This window comes from Gracilinanus agilis, chromosome 5 (assembly GCF_016433145.1).
Source record: "Gracilinanus agilis isolate LMUSP501 chromosome 5, AgileGrace, whole genome shotgun sequence".
Lineage (NCBI taxonomy): Eukaryota > Metazoa > Chordata > Mammalia > Didelphimorphia > Didelphidae > Gracilinanus > Gracilinanus agilis.
Window position 1 is genome coordinate 235,712,906 of NC_058134.1, and position 23,205 is coordinate 235,736,110.

The window sequence follows — 23,205 nt, forward strand, 5'->3', positions numbered from 1 at the left end:
TAACCTGGAGAGCATTCAGGGTAAGGCAGCCAACATGGGGAAGGGCTTGAAGATCAAACAAGAGAGATTCGAGTGAAGAAACATTAGTCAAGAGAAAAGAAGACCAAGGAGGGCACAGCAAAAGCTAGCTTTAAATATTTGAAGGGCTACTTCATGTGGGCACGTGGCTGCCTTATTATTATGTGCTGTGCCTGAGAAAGCCTGAGAAAGTTTCTGTGTCTGGTGTCCCCTTGCTGCATTTGCTCCACATGGGAACAGTACCAGCCTGCAGATTTCTGAAGATTAAACTTGGCATAGTTGAGGTTTAGGGTGACTTCTTCCCATGAAAATAGGATCCAAATCCGTATCCATTAGAAGATGTTGTTTATTGCCTTAGGAAATTAGGAATGAGAGGGAGAAGGTTCTATACTTTTTTTCCTCCAACCTCCCTTGTCCCTTATTGCCGCCTTCTTGCTGAGATGACCTTCCCTTCCTCCTGTGCCTTTAAACTCATATTTAAATCCAGCACAAATCAAATCATTAAAAACTGCCACTGAAAAAAAATTAATTAGAATTTTTTTGCCAGATTGGACAAAACTAGAGAGAAGTTAGAAAAGGGAAATGTAGCCTTAGTGTAAGGAAGAACTTCCTAACAGAGTTGTCCAGGAGTTAGAGACTGCCTCACAGAGTTCTCCAGGCAAAGGTGGGAGGATTGGGAATGTTGTAGAGGGGATCTTTCTTAGGTACAGATTGAACTAAATGACCACGAAGGTCCCTTTCTACTCTGAGATTTTGTGATTCTATGAAAGTAAGTCCTACAGAAATTTTCTTAAACCAATATTTCTAAGTTCATCAAAATATGAAGTCAGTAGGTAGCTGGATGGCATAGTGGATAGAATGTCGGGTCTAGATTTCATTTTTATTTTATTTTATCTTGCTTTTATTCCAAAAACAAATTTCCACATGTTTTCCAAAGTTATGTGATTCATGTTGTCTTCCTCCCTTCTTCCCTACCCCCTCCCAGATTTGACAAGCAATTCAATCTGGGTTATACATGTATTATCACTCAAAACCTATTTCCATATTATTCATTTTTGTAAGAGAGTCATCTTGCAAAACTGAAACCCAAATTATATATTGGGCCTAGATGAGGAAGACCTGAGTTCAAATCCAGCCTCAGATACTAGCTGTGTGACTCTGGGCAAGTCACTTAATCTCTGTTTGGATCAGTTATTTCTCCTGTACAATGGGAATAATAATAATTAGCTCCTACCTCCCTGGTTGTTGAGAGGATTAAATGATGTAGTAATTGTAAAACACATGACATTTACTAAGTTCTCTATGAATGCTAGCTATTATTAATTATTGTCATTATCTCACTGTTACCCTCAAACCTGAAAGCACATCCAAATTTAAAGAAATATCACCTTCTACCCCCAATAATCATCCAACAAGTGGTTATTAGGCATCTGCTATGTAGCAGGCAGGCATTGTGCTAAAAGCTAGGGAAACAAAGGCAAAAACAGCCCTTATCTGCAAGGAGATGACATTCGAATGGGGAAACAATATGTAAAGAACTGGGGGGTATATAAGATACAGACAGAGTAGAGGGAAGATAACCTCAGAGGAGGAAAGATGATGAGCTCTCTTTTGGACATGTTGAAGTGGAGATGCCTCTGGTGCATCTGCTTTGGGATGTCCAAAGGCAATTGGTGATGAGGCACTTTAACTCAGGAGAAAGGGGAAGGCTGCATAAAGACATCTGGGAGTCATCTACATATTTTGGAACTGAGTCGCTATTAGAGAATAATTCCGATGAGTTAATTAATCTATATTTTTAACAACCCATGTTGAGTGCTGTTCAGCAACGCTAAAAAATAGTTCTGTGGAGGTAAAGATCTATGGAAGTTAAGGTTGACATTTGATCATAACTACTGATGTTTAATATGATGCTTTAGGGTTTGCCAAGTATTTTAGGTCTGTTTCTTCATTTGAACCTCACTATACCTCTGTGAGGTAGGTTACTACCTGCATTATTATCCCTATTTAATAAATAAGTAAACCAAAACTCCAGTGACTTGCCCTGGTTAAGCAAGAGACAGTAGTTGGACCCAGAACTCTCTCGACTTTAGGCAAAATATTCTTTGCACTCCATTAAATCACCTCTTCAGAAGGATGAGCAGCAGAATCCAAGAAGAGAGCTAAGATCTGACAATGCTGCCTAGATATGTATTCTATAGACCCAGCCTTGAAGAAATAGAACTCAGACTAGCATCCTATTTCCCAATACACGAGCTGTGATGTTCCACAGAATCAAACTTATAAAAATGAAATGGAGTGACCCAAATTCTATCAAGAAGCTTTCTACTAGCTGGTGGCATTCAAAGGGCTGTATCCCAAATATGTACACAGTATCCTGTTTTTGTTTTGTAGACATTTACAGTAGCAAACTGTGTGCGTGAGGCTGTATTTGTACTGCCTGGGAACCTCTTAAATAAAATCAGGAAAGAACTGGGCTCAGCTTCAGACTGATAAATAAGCAAGAGAAACATGAGTGTCCAAGCAATATTTTCATTTCATTCTTATTTCAGAATAAAGGTTGTGAATTTTTGTGTTTGCTGCATGACTTGGAAATCAGCAGAAATATAAACATCTAAGTATCTGTTCAAATCTTCTGTGTCTGTAAAGAAAAGTATGAAGACCAGGCAGAAGGAACTATATCCTGCAGATGAATAAATTAACATCTCTGTGGAATTTAGCACTCTGGGAAATTCAGTGTGTAACATTAAAATTTTTTTATTTTTTATTTTTGTTTTGTATTCCTAGTTCTCTCCCTTCACTCCTTCCTAATCCACTGAGAAATCAAGAAATATTATACTCATTACATATATATGTAGTCATTCTGAACATATTTCTATATTAGCCATGTTGTCACTGCCCTCAAAAAAAAAAAGAAAGAAAAAAGGAAAAAAGGGGAAAAAATGCTTCAATCTGCACTCATAGTCTATCAATTCTGTATGTAGAGATGCACAGTATTTTTCATCATGAGAGCTATAGGGTTATTGTGGATCATTGTATTGATCAGAAAGGATGTCTTTCACAGATGATTATCTTTAAAATATTGCTGCTACAGTGTACATTGTTCTTCCAGTTCTTCTCACTTCACTTTGTATCAGTTAACATATCTTCCCAGGTTTTTCTGAAACCATCCACCTCATCATTTCTTATAGTACTCCATCACAGTCACAATCACATACCACAATTTATTCAGGCATTGCCCAATTGATGAGCATACCCTCAATTTCCAATTCTTCACTACCACAGAAAGAGCTGCTATAAATATTTTTGTTCTTAGGGGACTTCTGCTTTTTTTTTTCAATCTCTTTATGGTTTAAATCTAGCGGCACTGCTGTGTCAAAAGGTTTGCATAGTTTTATTGTCCTTTGGACATAGAACCAAATTGTTTTGCAGAATGACTGAACTAGTTCATAGCTCCATCAACAGTATAGTAGTACACCTATTTTCCTACCTCTCTTCTAGCACTTGTCATCTTCCTTTTCTGTCATTTTAATCAGTCTGATGGGTATGAAGTAGTACCTCAGAGTTGTTTTAATTTGTATTTCTCTAATTTCTAGTGATTTAGAACATTTTTTTCACATGAGCATTGTTAGCTTTGATTTCTTTTTCTAAAAACTGCTTATTTATATCCTTTGACCATTTATCAAATGGGAAATGAATCTTATCTTTACAAATTTGGTTCAGTTCCTTATATATTTGATAAATAAGACCTTTACCAGAGAAACTTTTTTCCTAGTTTCTTGCTTTCATTCTAATTTTATTTGCATTGATTTTGTTTGTGTAAAATTCTTTTAACTTCCTGTATCAAAATTACCCATTCATTATTTCTCATTATCTCTTGTTTGGTCATCAATTCCTCCCCTATCCATAGATCTCATAGGTAATTTTTTTCCTGTGCTCCCCTAATTCGCTTAATTGATATTACCCTTTATGTCTAAATCACAGTCCCATTTTTAGTTCATTTTGGCATACAGTGTGAGATGCTGGCCTACGCCTAGTTACTGCCAGACTAACTTAATGTTTTTCCTAGTAGTTTTTGTCAAATAGTGAGTTCTTGGCCCAGTAGCTGAGATCTTTGTTTCTCAAATACTAGGTTACTGTACTCATTTGTTTCTATATGTTGGGCCTCTAATCTCTTCCACCAATCAACCACTCTATTTCTTATCCAGTACCAAATTGTTTTGATGATTACCACTTTGTAAGATAGTTTGAGATCTGTTACTGCTAGTCCCCTTTCCTTCACATTTTTCCCCATTGGTTCCTTTGATATTCTTGACCTTTTGTTCAAAGAATTTCAGTATTTCTTCCCCTAGCTCTATAAATTCATTCTTTGGCAGTTCAATTGGTATAGCACTGAATGAGTAAATTAACGTAAGTAGTATTGCATCACTTTTATTATATTGATTCAGCCCATAAGCAATTAATATTTCTCCAATTATTTAGATAAGTCTCTAGGTATGGGAAGAGTGGTAACTGTGTTCATATTTCTTGGCAGTTAGACTCCCAAGTATTTTATACTGTCTGCCATTATTTTAAATGGAATTTCCCTTTATATCTCTTCCTGCTGGGTTTTGTTAATAATGAATTGTTGATGGTTGATTTGTGAGGGAATTATTTTATACCTTATAACTCTGCTAAAACTATTCATTATTTAAACAAGATTTTTAGTTGATTCACTATAATTCTCTAAGTTTACCCTCATATTATCTTTTTTGTTGTTGTTGTTTTTTAGAAAAAAAATTTCCATGGTTACATGATTTAGGTTCTTACTTTCCCCTTCACTCCCCCAAACCCCACCCCCATAGCCAATGTGCATTTCCACTAGTTTTAACATGTGTCATTAATCAAGACCTATTTCCATATTATTGATAGTACCATCATATTATCTTGCAAAAAGTGATAGTTTGGGGGCAGCTGGGTAACTCAGTGGATTGAGAGTCAGGCCTAGAGACGGGAGGCCCTAGGTTCAAATCCAGCCTCAGACACTTCCCAGCTGTGTGACCCTGGGCAAGTCACTTGACCCCCATTGCCCACCCTTAACACTCGTTCACCTAGGAGCCAATATACAGAAGTTAAGGGTTTAAAAAAAAAAAAAGAAAAAGAAAGTGATAGTTTTATGTCTTTGTTGCTTGTGCTTATTCTTTTAATTTCTCTTTCTTGTTCATTGCTATAGCTAACATTTCTAGTACAAGATTGAATAATAGTAAGCATCCTTGCTTCATATCTAATCTTATTGGAAAAACTTTAGGTTTATCCCCATTACAGATAATGCTTGCTCTTGGTTTTTTTATATGTACTGCTTGTTGTTTTAAGAAAAACTCCATTTATTCTTTTTCTTTCTAGTGCTTTTAATAGGAATAGATGTATTTTGTCAAAAGTTTTTTCTCAGCTATGTGATATAATCATATGATTTTTGTTAGTTTTCTTAATGTAATGCCCTTTGTCTAAGTAGACGCCTAACTTTTCTAATGTTGATAATGTTCTTAGGGGTAACATGTATGTATTATTCTCCCATATGGCAATGTAAACAGCTTGTAAATTAATCTCTTATGATTTCTCACTCGTGTTTACTTTTTTATGATTCTTTTGTGTCTTATATTTGAATGTCAGGTTTTCTAGTCAACTCTAATCTTTTCATTAGGAATGCTTGAAAGTCCTCTATTCCATTAAATATATATTTCCCCCATATAGGATTATACTCAGTTTGGCTGGATAAGGTTATTTGTGGTTCCCTTCTAGAAGATCATATTCTAAGCATTTTGCTTCTACATACTGATAGCTGCTGAATCTTTTATGATCCTTACTGTGGTTCCAAGGTATTTGGACTATTTCTTTCTGGCTGCAAGCAGAAGTTTCTTCTTGACCTTAGAGATTAGGATTTTGGCCAAAATATTCCTGGGAGTTTTCATTTGGGGATTTGTTTCAGGAGATGATCAGTGGATTCTTTCAATTTCTACTTTGCCCTCTGATCCTAAGATATCTGGGCAGTTTTTCCTTTAAAATTTCTTGAAATATGATATCTAGGCTCTTTTTTTTTACCATGGGTTTCAGGTGGTCCAGTAATTCTTATATTATCTCTCCTTGATCTATTTTCCAGGTCAGATGTTTTTCCTATGAGATATTTCACATTTTCTCCTAAATTTTCAGTCTTTTGACTTTTATGTGTTCTGATGTGTCTTAGAGTAATTAATTTCCACTCGACCCATTCCAATTTTTAGGAAGTTATTTTCTTCAGTGAGGTCTTATGCCTCTTCTATCATTTGGCCAGTTCTGATTTTTTACAAAGCTAATTTCTTCAGAATGTTTTTGTACTTCTTTTACCAAGCTATTAATTTTTTTCATGATTTTCTTGCATAGTTTTCATTTCTTAACTACTGCTTTTTTACTCTTTTCAAATTTTGTTTTGTCTTGCTTTGTTTTTTTAAGCTCTTTCTTTAGTTCTTCTTGCTTGTTGGACTTGTATCCAAACTGCATTTTTATTTAAGGCCTTATAGATACTTTCTAGTCATTGTCTTCTTTTGTGTTTATGTCTCAAGCTTTTTATGGTTAGTTTTTTTTTGTATTGTTTGCTCATTTTTCTAGAATACTTCTTGACTTTGAACTTTTAGAATTGGGCTTTGCTAACCCTTGTGGGGCAGGGAGGGGAGGGGAGTTACTGGCCTGAGCTTGTCTTTATGTCCTTCTGCTTTCATAGCACAATCTGAAGGTCTATAGGGTTTTCATGTTTCCAATATGGTGTGATCCATGGAACAGTCTGGTCCCTGCCCTCCTAGTCTGCACTCTGGTCCTTATAGGGAGAGGCCCCTGCTCCCTTGTGACTATGACCACTCTTCTCCAAATTGGAAATGATACCCATTAATGGATAAAGAGCATTGGTACACTGTTCCTGTGCCCAGTTCTAGTACAGGGATCCCCTGGGATCTTTTTCTGACTAGGTGTTTGGTCTCCTTAACTAACTCTAGTACTGCTCCCCCACAGCACACAGCTGGTACCGCTTCTGCCACTGTCTGCACTCTAGCCAGGACCCTACCTCAGTATCCATAGACATTTCTTATTGTCTTCTTAAGCTGTTCTAGGATGGAAAAAATTATTCCTTATGACTTTTTGTTGGCTTTTCTGCTCAGAATTTTATTTGGTATTTTCTGTGGTTATTTTATAGGAATGGTTTTAGGAAAGGCTTGGCAGTTGTGACCTTCCACTCTTCCATCTTGGCTCATGAAGGACAATAACATAGATTTTAGCAAGTGAAAGCGTTATGACCTAACTCACACTAAAGTTATAGTGACCTATTAGATTTTATTTAGCATACTTTAATAATTCCTTATGAATCACTTCCAGTGCTATTGAAATCTACAATCTTTAAAAACAATATACAAATAATATTATTAAAGCATTCGTGAAGTGGTTTTTTATGTTGTTAAAGATTTTTAAATGTCTTTATTTGATGGAATGAGATTCATTTTTGGTGTTTTTTCTTTATTTTGTTTAGCGGTTCTTCCACTATGGAAAATAGTTGATAATAGAAAGAAAGGAGACAACAGAACCAAAAAAGGTAGTGAACTTTATTTTCTTTTTTAAATGTTTAGTTTCACACCTACTTTTATCATATTTCATAATCTTTTTTTGCTAGAAGCTGCTCTTCCCAAACCCTTTCCCTCAACTCCCATTCCCTTCCACTGACCTCGGCAGGCAGCTGAATATCTTTGAAAATGAATTTGCTGTAAGAAATGCTCCGACAGGAATTCTGTAGGGCCTTGGCCTTTTCAGGAGAAAACAATGTTGGGAGTCTGGGAGGCAGTGTGGCTGAAGGAGGAGCCACTGGGCAGTGGTGAAAAGACTTGAAAAGCAGCTTCTTTCCCAGCTGAAGACCTTGAACTTTTAGTTCCATATTTAGAAAAGCTAAATCAGGACTGTTTCACTGTTTGGGGGCTGGGTTTTTTGTTGGTCTCTTTTCACTACTAACTTTTACTAAAAAGAACAATCAGATATTAAGGCGCCATCAGAGAAATGTTAAGTATCCAGGCAATTTTGAGGGGAAAAGATCCCAAAGCCATCAAGGCATTATACAACCATCCATCCTTCTCTTTGGGGCGCCATAAATTACACTCAAAGCATGCAACTCGATGCCCAGGTTCTAGAGGAGATTCTCTACAAGAGAAAATACTTTTTTATTGACCTTTAAAACAAGAAACTTTGAACCCTAATGAAATGATATTATCTATAACTCTTCCATTATCACTTTTAAAGGAATTTTGTTTGATTTTTTACCCATTTTTGGCCACTTCATTGTAACTTTGAGCCTCCACAGAATATTATTCTGATGTCTCATCCTAGTAGAGGGGAGACCTTAAGTCCCCAAAGGCTAGTAGTGTAGTCTCACTTAAGTAGTTTCTACCATTGAAGCACTGAGCTTGGCTTCAACCACAGCCTGTCTGCTTTCTGAGGACCAGCCTCACTTAATATAGAGAGATTTTTTAACAAGAAACTGGCCGTGTGGGGGTGAATCCTTTGCTATGGCAACCCATAAAACAAAGAAAATACAAACAGACCCTTAGTCTTATGGGATTCCCACGTATTTCTTCAGTAATAGTGGCAAACTAGCAGAAGAGAGGGAAAGAATGCTAAGAATGATACATTTTCGGTCAGTCTACAAAAATTAGCTCCACTCTTGGTCATCTCAAGGTGAGATCCTTTGTCCAGTGACCAATAAGTGGGCTTCCTATTGGAGGAGTTGAAAAGCATTGATCTCGGCATTATCACCAAAAACAAAGCCACTTTAGAGTGGCAAATCAAAGAGTTGGTTTTATTATGTGTCCAAAGGCACCAAAAAACATTATATCATGAGACAGCTAATAACCTAATATTTCAGAGCTCACAATATTGCCGTTTGTAAAAAGATTGTCGTGATGCTAGATGTGGATTATGTACCGATATCTGTTACAGAGACTGAAGAGGTAGAGAAATTCTATGAAAAACTCCTTTAGACCATTTTGATATTCACTAACTTCAAAGCAAAATTGGGCATAAGAAAGGATATCCAAAAATATTAGAAAACATGCTTCAGGAATAACCAATGAGAGAGGGTAAAAGACTTGTCAGAATGTATGGAAGCTTTGTGGCTTTATGATGTATATATACTCTCTTCAAGAAAAGAGTCAGGAGGCACTAGAGATGGTGAACAAGTTAAATGACAAAAAAAAAAAAAAAATCAAATCAGTGATCGCTGGTAGCCAATGGGAGAATCCAACAGCTACATGGGTATAGTCAGACTGCCAAGTTTTCAAAACAAGAATCAAAATGAAGAGCAAATTAGGAGACAGCATGATGTAGGGACAAGAATGTTGGATTTGGAATCCAAGGACTTGGATCCAAAGCCCAGTTAAGCCACTTACTACCTGTGTGACCTTGGGCTAGCTAGCCATTTAATCTCTCTAGGATTCAATTTTCTTATCTGTAAAATGAAGGGGCCAAATTAGACAATCTCCAAAGTCCCTCTCAGCTCTCAGTCTATAATCTTGTAAGCCTAGAAGAAAGGAAAAGAAAATGGGCTTTAATTGAGGCAACCACAACTGGACTTTTTGTTACTGCTGCCAAAAATACTAAATAAATTTTACAAACATATCAAAACAGACAATGGTTTCCTAAGGAAGTTTAACCAAAATAAATTAATCACTACAACAAAGAGATTAAAAAAACAACAACAAAGAAACCTAGAAACCACTTTGGCCAACAAACATATCATCTCTCCTTGTAGGCAGAGAGATATGATGGTAAGGGACACCACTTATTGAGAATAAAACCTTATTTGCAAAATCTTAGGGAAGAAAATGGTGGGTAAATATGGACAATGTCACTTCATAAAATAGTGAGGAAGCAAGGAGGGGGGAAATTTTGTAAGAAAAACTTTCAAGAGGCAAAACAAGGTGAATTCATCCCAGGTACATTTCAGGATGAAACTGAAAAGAAGAGAACACACTAGAAAAAAATGGAAACTGTAAAAAAATTTTCATTACTCTTTTTACCATCAGAGCTACCTCATTTAGATTCTGAACATCCTTGTTTTGGATGAGTTAATGTAGGAAGTTGGAAGTGACAGAAGAAAACAAGAATGGGTAGAGCCACTGAATTTGACCCAAGTTCAATTTTTAATTCACTATTTGAGGGGCAGCTGGGTAGTAGAGATAGCTAGGTAGCACAGTGGATAGAGCACCAGGCCTGGAGTCAGCAGGACTTGAGTTCAAATCTGGCCTCCCTGGACAAGTCACTTAATCCTAATTATCTAGCTCTTACCACTCTCCTGTCTTAGAATTGATGCTAAGACAGAAGATAAGGTTTGTTTATTTTTTAATCACTAACTGAAAAAAGCTTGTGAATTTTTCAGGAATATAAAGATTCCTTTGGAAAGAATATCCTACTAATGTAGCTATTGTGTAAGTTTGAGCTGTTTTTGTTAGATTTTCTTAGAAAAAGAAAACTATATGTAGCTTAAAAAAAAACTATTCAAAATGTTTGGGCAGTTAAGAGAGTTGGACAACCCAGGGAAAATGTTTTGGAAAAAACGTGCACATTCCTTTTTTGAGCAATTTGCCATTGTAGACATGGCCACACAGCTTTCTCGTCCATATGCCAGGCCTCTCCACTGGAGACACCATGCTGTCTTTTAAGGACACCTCATCACAGCTGTGTAAATGAAAAAATAAAATAAAATAAAATGAACAGTTGAGAGCTATGATGTTTAAAAGCTAATTCTGGCATCTCGATTGGATTTTAATGTCTAACAAAGAGCAAGTCAGAGCTGAGGTCAGAGATTTATTTTTCTTGAATTGGACCTTTTCTAATAAGGTTCATGAGTTGTATTTGTCCTTTTGAGTGATTCTGGCAGTTAGCTGTGGAAAACAAAGTGCCCAGACCACAGCTCGGGGTTCAGAGTCAGTGGGAAATAGAGGCTGGATAACGTGTCAGATACCATCCCAGCACCGAGCTTTAACAAAATAAGAAATTGAGTAGTATGTGTGTCAGATGTTAACTGCTTTGCAAACTTCAGAAGATAGGTATGCAAGGCAAGCCTCAGTGTGCTACGCTGGGAAAGTATGCCATGAAAGGTAGCAGAGCCTCCTTCTGCCCCGAGCTAGTTTTGCATAGTTTCTGGCTGGTATTTTTATCTTGTAATTATGCAAAAAGTCATATTGATTCGGAGGACTGAGAGGTCTGTTGGCATGGATGATGGAATTGCATTCCCCTCTGAATTAAATGGTTATTCCTAAAATGAGTATAAACCTTTAAAAAAAGACACAAAGTACATGAGGTCAAATACTCGAAATGCTCCCAGCATTCAATCAGATCTCAAGATAGAAAAGATGCTGCACTCAATATGTTAGAATATTTAGACAGCTTGGGATTTCTACATCCAAGTTAAGCTTTGTAGTCATGGCTCTTCCTCTATGGCAGCCTCACATTTCAGAGCTGCCATGATCACTGAATCACCTGGACCCTATTGGTTGGATGACTTCAAAATTATGACAGTTTCATGGTTTGGAACAGAGCATTACATTTAAAGTCATCTTCTAGACTAATCAGATTATTTGTTGATAAGTTCCTTTTTTGAGTCCCATCATCCTTCATTTCATTCAAAAAATGTTAGGAGAAATTGATAGTGCCCATATGGCATAACCAAATTTATGTAATAAAACCCAACTCAAGAAAATCAGGTAAGGGACTGATTCTAAAAATGGCAAATGACAATTAACATCACTGGCTGCTTGGGAAATGTGAGTGGTGTAAAAACAAAAGAAATGTGTGCATTTCTCTAAGACTTTTCTAGTGAGAAGTTCCAAGCATTCAAAAAATAATGTTCATCAACCAATAAATCAGTCAGCATTTATTTAGCACCTACTCTATGACAGGCACTGCTCTAAGTGCTAATACAAAAGAAGGTTAAAAAACAGTTCCTGCCCTCAAATAGTTCATGATCCAATGAGAACCTCTTAATACATCTCTCTTGGGAAAATACTAATAGTCATATCCTTACAGTAAATCTTTTTTTAATTCCTTTCCAAAATCTATTTCATTTTTAAAACACCTTTGAGAAACATATAGCAGCCTGAGACGTTATACTACCTTATCTCCATTGTTCGGGTTAAATGAGTTCTTCATCACCACCTTCAAAAAGAAAATATCCATTTAGGATCTAATAAAGGAAATATTTTACAATTTATTGAGATGATGCATGACCTGTTTGTCTGTTTTTATGTATTGTCTATAGTAAAAATTTTCAATTTGAAGAAAACATAAGACCAAGCTACTCTGTCTAATTTGAACAGAAAATCCAAATTAGGTTATCATTTCCATGGTACATCCTTAGGTTCAGATTCCAAGGCAAGAAAAGTAGGCAAGAAAAAATCCAAATTGTTCATTTCACTAGCATTTTGTCATGATTATCTACAAATCCACAAGCATTCATTAAGTGCTTCCTCTGTGCCAGGTACTGTCCTAATTGGCTTTGGAGATACAACAAAAGACAGAAACAGTACCTGCCCTCAGGGAGCCCACGGTCTATGAGAAACAAATAGATAATTATGTTTAGTCAATTTATACACTGGGTAAATTGGAGATAACTTCAGAGGGAAGGCACTGGCATTGAGGGGGACTTCATGCAGGTGAGATTTTAACCGAAATTTGAAATAAGTCAGAAAGTAGAGAGGAGAGACAGCATTCCAGGCACAAAAGATAGACAGTAAAAATAAACTAAGTCAAGAGATGAAGTATTTGTGCAAAAGAATACCCGGGAAGCCCATGTTGCTGAATTGTATAATAGATAGTGTAAAAGTATAAGAAGATTGGAAGGGATTGAGCTTTAAAAGCCAAATAGAGTCTTGAAAGAAGAGAGAAGACACTCCCACCCCATCCGTTTTATGGAGGAGGGAGGCCAAGTGTCATACAATGCATGCATTTCAGACTTTTTTCAATGTATTGATCAGTCATGCTGATTTTCTTTTCCTCCTCTTTTTCTTTTTTTCTTTAAAAATAAAATTAGTTATATGAAATGGCTCTCTGGGAAAGTGAAGAACCCTGAGGGAAACTTGTATAAAAAAAATACATCCATAAAAATATACATTAAAATGGAAACAAAGCCAGACTATTTTTTATTTTAATCTTTTTTTTTTTACCAATTACTTATAACAACCAATTTCCACACAAGTTGTCCTAAGTTATATGATCAACCTTATCTCCCTCCCTCCTTTCTTTTCCCCCTTCTGGTGCTGGCAGGGGATTCAACCTGGGTTATACGTGTATTATCATGCAAAACATATTTCCATAGTGTTCATTTTTGTAAGTGAATAATCTTATAAAACCAAAACCCCAAAACATAAACCCAAATAAACAATCGAAAAATCATTTACTTTTATCTGCATTCTGACTCCAACAGTTCTTTCTCTGGAAGTGGATAGCATTCTTTGTCCTAAGTCCCAAACAGAATTTTATATTTGATCCTGGAGGCAATAGGGAGCTACTGGACTTTAATGACTGGGGGTGAAGGTGGGGCAACATGTTCAAACAAGGACTGTAGGAAAATCATTTTGGCAGCTTGCGTGGTTATGTTCCCTTGCCTTAGTATCTACAAGGATTGCTGGCATTGTCACTGGATTCCATTTAAGTTAAGCTATCACGTGAGATTGTTGTGATACCAGTTACCTCTGAGCACATTCTAAAGGAAGTGAAGTTAAGCAAATAGCAGAATTAGAAATCTCAGTCAAAATGGCCCAGTTCAGGGGCAGCTAGCTGACTCAGTGGATGATGGTCAGGCACAAAAACAGGAGGTCCTGGATTCAAATCTGTCCTCAGACCTTCCTAGATGTGTGACCCTGTGCAAGCCACTTAACCCCCATTGCTTAGGCATTACCACTCTTCTGCCTTAGAACCAATACATAGATTGATTATAAGATGGAAGAAAAGGGTTAAAAAAAATGGCCCCAGTACCATAGAGTAGGGAATGATTAAACATGATTTTTTATGCTTATCCTAATGACTCCTTTCTTTGACTGCCTGGAGAGTTGTATTTCCTTCATTCCATCAGGCTAATGTCAACAGAAAATCCACCATAGCAAACATCCCTGCTCCCTCTCCATGGCAACTGAAAGACTAAAGAAATGTAGCCATGGTTCTGAGGCTCTTTCCATTCCACATCATCATGTGTCTTCTCCATAAATGGAACTTCTATAATAGGAAGAACACAAGAAACCTTATCCATCCCTGACATGGAAGTGTATAAGGCAGAGATGGTCCTTTGGTCTATATGGACAGAAAATAAGTCTGCTCCATCTTGGAGCGTGGCCAAGAGGGCTCAGGCATCTAGTTGCTTCGTAGCATGCAGCACAAAGGTCCAGACTTTAGATACAGCCCAGTGTTTTTTTAAACCACTTTTGGCAAAAAGAATGTGAGAAACCCCTACCTGGACACCAGTTTAGGGAGCCCGTAGCTGCCCTCATTAACGTACTTTGAGTCTAGAATGGGTCTTAGGCCAGTTGAAGTCCTGGTCAGGAATGGAAATTCTAAGGTTCATCCAAAGATTCCAAATATTTTGGTAAGGAAAGACATTCTTTGGGAACTAGTATGGTCTGTGTCCTCCACGATGCTCATTTATGAGCTAGAAGCCCCATGGGATCCCCAGAAGTGACCCATCCACATAACTTTTAATCTCTAAAATGATGTCATCTTCTTTTCTCCTTCCATAATCAGGCAGGGATTTTGAAACCACTCAAAGGCAAATGATCACCTAGTCATCCAGTAGTTAGTATAATCTGGTTGTAGAACACACTAAAGACATTAGATGATAATCAAGCCAGCACTTTCCCTAAACAATGACAAAGCTGTTCCTGCCAAATCTCTTTTCTCTTTCCTCTATTTAAAAATATTACCATATGGGAGCAGCTGGGTGGCTCAATGGATTGAGAGCCAAGCCCAGAGATGGGAGGTCTTGGTTTCAAATGTGGTCTCAGATACTTACTAGCTATGTGAGACTCTGGGCAAGTCACTTAACTCCCATTGCCTAGCCCTTAACTTTTTTTTTCTTCCGAAATCATTTTATTAAAGGAAAAAAATAACAACCCTCAGAAGGATTCTATTCATTCAATCCCTCCTCTAGAGAAATTTAGGAGGGCTGAAGAAATCCTGCATTTCTACAATCTAGGAACACAGTTAAAGGAGAATTTGAGAAGGCTTTTGTGTTCCCATTTTCCCAGTGGATTCCCTTTCCTGGCAGCCCCTCAGCAGTGCTGCTGGTTAGTCCCATGAATTTCAGCTCCAGTCCAGATCCATACTCTAATCCATGTTGTTTAGCTGATAGCCTCCCCTCCCCTGGAGAAAAGGGGCACATTCAGTGGCTTCAGCCTTGGAACCAACACATGGTAATGATTCTAAGACGGAAGGTAAAGGTTTGTTTATATTGTCTATTTCATTTATTATTATATCATATTACATTATAGACATATATTATCCTATGTTATATATGTTTATCATATTATTAGATCGTATATTATAGTATTTTGTTGTATATATAAACAAAATAATCTAATAATAAATATATACGAAGCCATATTCAGTTCTTTATTTTCTGTAGACATGAAAAGAATTCAAAAAAGCAGATAATCCAAAAATATTTGATTCTGGAATATATCATATGGTTTTGTTGTTTGGTATTTTGCTTTATTTTGGGGTCTTGTGTTGGGCGTTTTGGTGGTGGTGGCTTTGTAGCAGTAACAGAAGACCCACAAGTTAGTTTTTATTCCCTGGGCACATACCAGCTGACGTGGGACTATGTGAGTGTGCCAGCTGACAATGAGATTGCTAGCCTGGATCGTGGATAATCCATAAGTAACAAAATCTAAGAGTTGAAGGTATTTTGTGTTTTGATTCTCTCGCAGTGTGTTCCTGTCACCCCATTGGGTCAGCTGTTCTTCCCTTCAGCTCAGTGACCTTCTGTGATCCCACCAATGGGGACTGCCCTTGTAAACCTGGAGTGGCGGGTCCTCACTGTGACAAGTGTATGGTCGGATACTGGGGTTTTGGAGAATATGGATGCAGACCATGTGACTGTGCGGGGAGCTGTGACCCCCTCACAGGGGACTGCATCAGCAGGTGAGCAGCCAGCCTTCTGTCTCTTGTTTTATTTCTTTTGGAAGTCTGCAAAGTATTCATAATTTAGAAGATGCTCCATGGTCGGGGGCTCAGTAGCATTTGTAGGTGAACTTTATAATCAGAACTCCTACAAAAGAATTCTTATTGGGCTTTGGGAAAGCCAAGATTCCAGGAATCCCATTTTCTTTATTTTGTTATAACATAAAGTGATTCCTCTTCAAAACAGACCCTGAAACCCAGGAGAAAAGGTTTTCTGTTAGTTTCTGAAAAATTGGAGTCCTGGTGTAAGCTTCGAATCTCTGGGAACATGGCATGGTTTCTGCCAAAGGCTGGGGGAGTTCTTTAAGAAGTATTTCACAGAGACCTTGGGGTATGGTGCAAAGAGATGCAATTCAGAGACCTGGACTCTGTTCCTTGCTGTGTGTTTATGACTTTGACTTTTATGTCTCCAGACCGCCATTTTCTAATCTGTAAAACAAGGCTAACACTCCTGATACCACCTACTTCACAAATGAGAAAATGCTTTGTAAACTGTAATGCTTCATACAGTATGAACTATCTTTAAGTATTCCAGCTGATAAATCAAACTGTAACATGGTCCACCCTGTCCTTCAGGGTCTAAAGACCCGACGCATTCAATTTTACTGTTCCCCTTTCCCCCCCACCAGGGTTCTTCGATATCCTAAAAGGGAATTTGAAATTAGCTCAGCTTTCTGCAAATGGCATCTGTCTCCACTAATGCTGTCCCCTCAATTTCAGGAGAAAGTCTATACCCCAGGTCCATTAAGCCACTAATAGTAGAATTCGCTTTATCACAGAAATATTTACTTTAGAAAGCATAATCACAAATGTCATATTTACTCACCCCCAAAACTTGGGAGGCCTAATTCCCATCCCTTGGCACAACCTTGGTGTCTGGAAAAGGAAAGAATATCAGGTTTCATAGCTTAGCTCAGTTCCCATAGAGCACAGTCCCACTTCCAAGTCCAAAACCCCACCAGGGCTCAAGTCTCAGGCACCCTGACTTCTCAGGACATCCATGCAGGGAGGGATGGTTGCAATCCTGACTCCAGAGGTCTCTGTGGCTTAAACACCAGGTCCCCTAGGAATCACCACCCCCATCACCCAAAACTGAGAAGAACAAACAACCCAGAGCAGAAACAATTTCTCAGAGCCAGAGATAAAAGGAGAAGAAGAGAAAGAAGTCCTCCCCCTCTCCCCAGATCAGTTCATAGCATCTTCAGTATGGGTGAACTGAGATCTTTATCCTCTGGACACAGCAGTTAAAATTTACCCAGAAAGAGAAGAGCAGAAAACACATGGCAGAAATGAGAATTTACCTCGCAGCCTGGGCAGTTTTAAAGACCCAGGCAGTCAGTCAAAGGAAGGTACCCCGACTTCCACGGCACCATAACCTCCTTAGGTTCTAAACCGCGTCAGATTTCTAGATCAAGGGATAGGAACGATTTTGTGACTTGCGGTGAGGTGACCTACAAATTTCCCAAGTGTTTGGACCAATTCATAATTCCACCAGCTGTGGTTTGGGAGCATATTTCCCCACAGCTCCCCCAACTTGGAGTTTTCCCATCCTTTGCCATCTTTGCCAATGTGATCTGGGTATAATATGATGCTTCATTTTAAATTTAATTTCTCCGATCGGCTCTAAACTCTTTCTCAGATGTTTGTTGATCGTTTATGCTGCTTCTTTCAAAAACAACTTGTTTTTGTATCCTTTGACCAACGTGGCATAGTCTTATTCAGAGTCTGACTTTGTTATAGCAGTGCAGACTTTGACTGGTACCATGAACGTCCAGACTTCTACTCTGTGTTTAACCACAGTGAACCAACCTGGGAATGGGAAGACGAACAAGGATTCTCAGCTCTTCGACATTCTGGTGAGAATAAATAAATCTTCTTTCCTGGTCCAGTCCTAGGCAGTAATAGTTTTTTTTTTAACCTTTTCATTCTGTCTAGAGAATTAATTCTAAGACAGAAGAATAGCAAGGGCTAAGCAATAGAGGTTTAGTGACTTGCCCAGGGTCTCACAACTAACAAGTATCTGAGATCTGATTTGAACCCAACTCTTCTCAACTCCCAGCCTGGCTCTCTCTCCACTGTGATATTTAACTGCCGCCAGTAGTGATTTCTAATATCCAAAAGTAAAATCTTTGGTTGTAATGGATGAAAAAGCAACAGAATAGTATTCATTAGCTCTGAGATGAAGAGACAGAACTTACCGTACAAGTGGGCTGCTCTTGGGAGAAGTGAGTAAGCACAAAAAGGACCATGCAGCAAGGAATAAGGGTTCATTTTAACTCACAAAAGGAAAAATAATCAAAGAAAAAAAACCATAAAATTATACATAGTAGAGATCCTAAATTATATCAAAGTTTAGGAAGAAAAAAGTCAGTATTTACTTCCAAAATTTTCCCCCCGTTAATGCTGTCTAATTTGACTTCTGTGCATTTAACTGAAACTGTTTCCAATTCACTGAGTCACATTCTTCCCTTGCTTTAACCTAATGTCATTTATAATTCTCTGACTGTCCTATAGTCCTGGAGTCTGCTCAGGGAGCTCTCCGAGGATCAGGCTTTTAAGCTTATGTGACATTCAGTTGGCCAATTATGCGTGTTACTAGGGAGCTGGCATCAAACCAATTAGGCATGTAACAGCGCTGGCACCAGAGAGACTCGAGGCTCTCCTATCCACATTAACAGCTGTGCTGTCTGTGATGTCCCTGAAGACTATCTGGAATTCATCTGGGTGAGCTCCAGCTTAGAGAAGTTATTGTTCAGTTTCCTGCTAAACAGCCGTCTTCCTCTGGGTGTAGAGTAACTCCCCTGGGCACCCCGTTCAGCAAGGAGGCGCGTCCCCAGCAGGCAAGGATCGCAGACCCAGGGAGCCCTGTATTCAGACAGCTGTGTGGATCTACCCACCTCTAATAATGGCGGCACTATACCAGGAACTCTACCAACAGGAGAGCCTTCATCCCCACAACTCCTTGTGTGGTAGAGAGCACCAGCTGAAATCTTTCATTTCCTGAACAACAAGATTGGCTTTAACTAGGACTGCAGGACCATAAACAATTCTATTTCTTCTACTTTCTTATAATCCAGTATAACAAAGCAAGGATTTTTTTTTCCCTTCCAGATTTAGTTTTTGAAAAAAATACAACCAAGTTGAGTCCTAATCTAATCAGCAAAGCTTTATCCCAGGGGCAGTCATCGTAATTTCTGTAATTCTTGTCCCAAAGCTTCATCGAGGTGACCCTGGGTTCTCAATGGTTCTACCAAAAGGGTGGAAGCTGTGGCAGGTCCTTCCAAGCTGGAGAAGCTTTGCCTGGGGGGCTGGTTGGCAGACTGAATGCCTCCTCATCCAAGGACCAACCCAGAAGGGTCATTATCAGGGAAATCACAGAGTAAAAAATGTTTAAACCAATTTTCGAGCCATCTGACAAGTTGAAGAGAAGGAGATGGCAACCTTCATTAGTGAAGGAAGTCGCCACAGGCATGAAATCATGGATCTTGGGGAACTTGGGGTACAGAGGACAGAACAGGAACATCTGTCTCAGTCACAATAACTATGATTCTGAATAAGTCACTTAACCTCTATCTGCCTCAGTTTCCTTACCTGTAAAATGGGATAATAATAGCTCTGGGTTGGTTTGAGGATGGATCAAATGAGATGAGCTGTGTAGGGTAGTCTATAAACTTTAAGCTGCTATGTAATTGTTAGCTATTATTAAGTACTATGCTTTCCTCCCTCCTTGCCATTCCACCCCCCCCCCCACCAAAAAAAAAGGAAGACCGTAAGATCATGGGATAAGGGGGCAAAGAGCCTCAGCTTTTGGGCTCTGCCATGGACTAAGTGTTCAATCTCAGCAAGTACCTTTGGGCTTGAGTTTCATTATCTATGCTAGGGGTTTGGGCTAGAAATTCAAGACCTCCTGAAGCTCTAAAATCCTAATGATTCTATTAAGGACTGTTAGTCAGTACTTTGGAAAGAGGAGTGTGAGAAAGCAACCAAAGCGACTTTTCAGTGTTTTGATGGGTTGGAGACTAAAGAGAAGAGAAGCATTCCCTTGGAATGTTGTGTGGCCTTAGGAGGTTTGGTAGCGTGGCCCATCAAGGGTGCCTTTGGAGAGTTGTCAAAAGGCTCCAGGCTCTATTTTCTGGTCACAAAAAGCCAATTTAACCCAACTAACAGCAGCCCTGAATGGAGCCTGGTGTGAGGCACCTCTGTCCTCTCCCCTTCTGTTTAATTCTGTTGCATTAGGCAGCATGGATTTCCCCACTGGACTGTCGTTTATGAGAAAGAACCTGAGGCTGCAGCCCAGTTGGGATGCCTGTGGTTCCTGTTGGTGCTGATTTGCAGGTGCATTCATAATTAAGAATAATAATTAGGATAATTATGGCCAGCCTTTATCACACACTTTGAGGTCATACATTATCTCATTTGATTCCCACCACCCTTGGGAAGCAGGTCCTCTCATTCTCTCCATTTTACAGAAGAAGAAACCGAGGAAGAAGAAACCACTTGCCTATGGTTGGCCAGCCAGGAAGCATCAGAGGCAGGATCTTAATTCTCAACTTCAAGTCTCCTAATGCCATTTTCCAAATCAGGATGAAAATCATAGAATTATTAGCATTTCCGAGTTTGAGGAGACCCCGAATTTCTAATCCAAATCACTCCTGTCACAGACGATGAAACCTAAACCCAAAGGTGCTTGGTCCATGGCCAACCCTAGAAGCAGATTAGCAACTGTTCAGCCATTTATAGTTTTAATTAGTGGCCTGGAACATGGAGAGATTGTGACTTGCCCAGGATTTCCACAGTTTTGTTTTTTATACACGTAACCTAGATCAAATTGCTTGCCATCTCTGGGAAAGGGAGGAAAGGGCCGGAGGGAGACAATTTGGATCTTACAATTTCAGGAAACATTTTGAAAATTGTTATTACATGTAATTAGGAAAATAAATATTTTAAAGGAAGCAATCCCTCCCAAAACAACGATTTTCTGTAAAGTTTGATGCTCTTAAAATGAACAGAAAGTTTTAGTTCTCCCTGTTTTAATCATGAAGACTAGTGTGGATTTATTCTTTACATCTAATTCTCTGACCTCTTCATAGGGCTTTTGCTATTGTAAAATAGCCCCAAACCCATCAACCACTGTTTAAAAGGATTTCTCAGCCAACATGATTGATGGTTTTAAATACATAAATTAAATATTACTAGTAAGTTTTCCCTCAGAAAAGTTTTCCGCTCATCACATGTGCTGCAGAAAAGCAAAAAAAAAAAAAAAAAAAAAAAGCCATAAATTAAATGTTTTAAATGATGAGACTCAATCTCTAGGCATTTTCTTGTTCTTTTTTTTTAAACCTTACATTCTGCCTTGGGATTCATACTCAGTGTTGGGCCCAAGACAGAAGAACGGTAAGGGCTAGACAATTCAAGTTAAGTGACTTGTCCAGGGTCACCCAGCTAGGAAGTGTCTGAAGCTAGATTTGAACCCTGGACTTCTCATCTTCAAATCTGGCTCTCTATCCACTGAGCCACCTAGCTGCCCTAATCTCTAACGTTTTCTATCCAATATCTCACATTCACCTCACATATTCCTCTCTATGATTCTATAAATCGAATATCCAAAACTAAATTACTTTTCTGCTAATATGTTAATGTAGTTAACTCTCACTTGTCAATTCCTCTTCCTATAATTAATACCCTTTATTCTTCTACAATCCAGTTGACTTCCTAGCTGAACCAGGATACAGTGAAGGCTGGACAGAACATGCAAACACGGGAAAAGTTAAAAAAACAGTAAAGATATTCAGCACATAATTGCTCTCAAATAATTTTCAGCCTGCTACTGGGAAAGCTGATAACCCATTGAGATATAAATAACTATCCAACTCCATTCATGATAAAATGTTCTTTTCTCTCATTACAGTCTCTGGGTCCTCCCAATCCATCAGTCCATTTCAGAATTCTCTCCCTCTCCCCTCCAACCTGAAACCCCTGGTTTGGCATTTCCAACCAACCATGCCTTCCACTAAAAACCTTGGATTCCCTTTAGCCCCTTGACCCAGGGACATCTGAGCCCTAACAACTCCCAATAATAGATAAATCCCAATGCTTTCTTTGCTTCTGTTTCCTGGAATAACTAAAGAAAGTCACAAAACCCAAGCAGATTGGCTGTGCTCCAGATGCATGCTGTTTAACCTCAAACGAGGACATGAGGGCTTGCTGGAAAGCCTTCTGTTCATCTTTAGTGGTTTCTCTATTACAGACCCTACAGGAATTGTCCCATGTCTTTGCCACTCTTCTCAAGGCCACACAGACCAGTGTCAATTCCCTTCATGCTCAATAGATGAGCTAGCTGCCGCCTGGGAAGATGCAAGCTCCCTTCAGTTCTTTCTTCTCCATCTTACCATTCATCTTCTTTTGTCCTGCTTCTTGCCTTCCCCTCCTATCTCAGAGAAAGTATCTCCCTGTTTTCCAAACTGAACTTCTCTAACATGTCCTTGATCCCGTGAAAACTTCTACTTTTCTGACTCTTGCTACATCCCCTATCATCCTGCCTCTCCCTCTGTGCTGGCTCCTTCTCCTGTGCCTACCACATGCTCACATCTGACCAATCTTAAAAATTAAAGTAAAAACAAAACTTTCCTGGACCCTAAAGGCTTTGGTGAGGGGGAAAAGAGGAGAAGGCAAAGAAGGGAGGACCGACTGAGTCCACTGGTTCCATCCACCATCTTTCATTGAAGGAGAATGACCAGGAAAGTGAAGAGCTTAGAGATCATTGCATACAGGGCTTATTTGGAAAGACTGCTAATGTTTAGCCTGGAGAAGAGAAGACTTCAGAAGAATCCATTCTCTGTCTTCAGATAGTTGAAGGATAAGCCTGAAGGAAAAGAGTTAAACTTGTTCTGTTATCTCTATCATAGAAAAAAGGTTCGATTTGTTCTGCTATCTCTATCAGAACTAGGAGCAGTGGGGTGGGAGTCAAGAGGAAGG

The 23,205-nt window shown here is 38.7% G+C and overlaps 1 protein-coding gene across 4 annotated transcripts in view; it reads left to right on the forward strand.

Annotated features, from left to right (window-relative positions):
• The window catches only part of NTN4 (netrin 4), a 158,995-nt gene that overhangs the window by 122,414 nt on the left and 13,376 nt on the right, over positions 1–23,205 (forward strand). For 2 of the 4 annotated variants that reach the window (XM_044678130.1, XM_044678131.1), the window contains exons 6-7: positions 15,978–16,191; positions 17,971–18,086. In XM_044678130.1, the coding sequence (XP_044534065.1) occupies positions 15,978–16,191; positions 17,971–18,086 (330 nt within the window). Of the gene's footprint in view, positions 1–7,546; positions 7,610–15,977; positions 16,192–17,970; positions 18,087–23,205 lie in introns of all 4 variants that reach the window. The other 2 variants (XM_044678128.1, XM_044678129.1) reach the window with 2 other exon arrangements.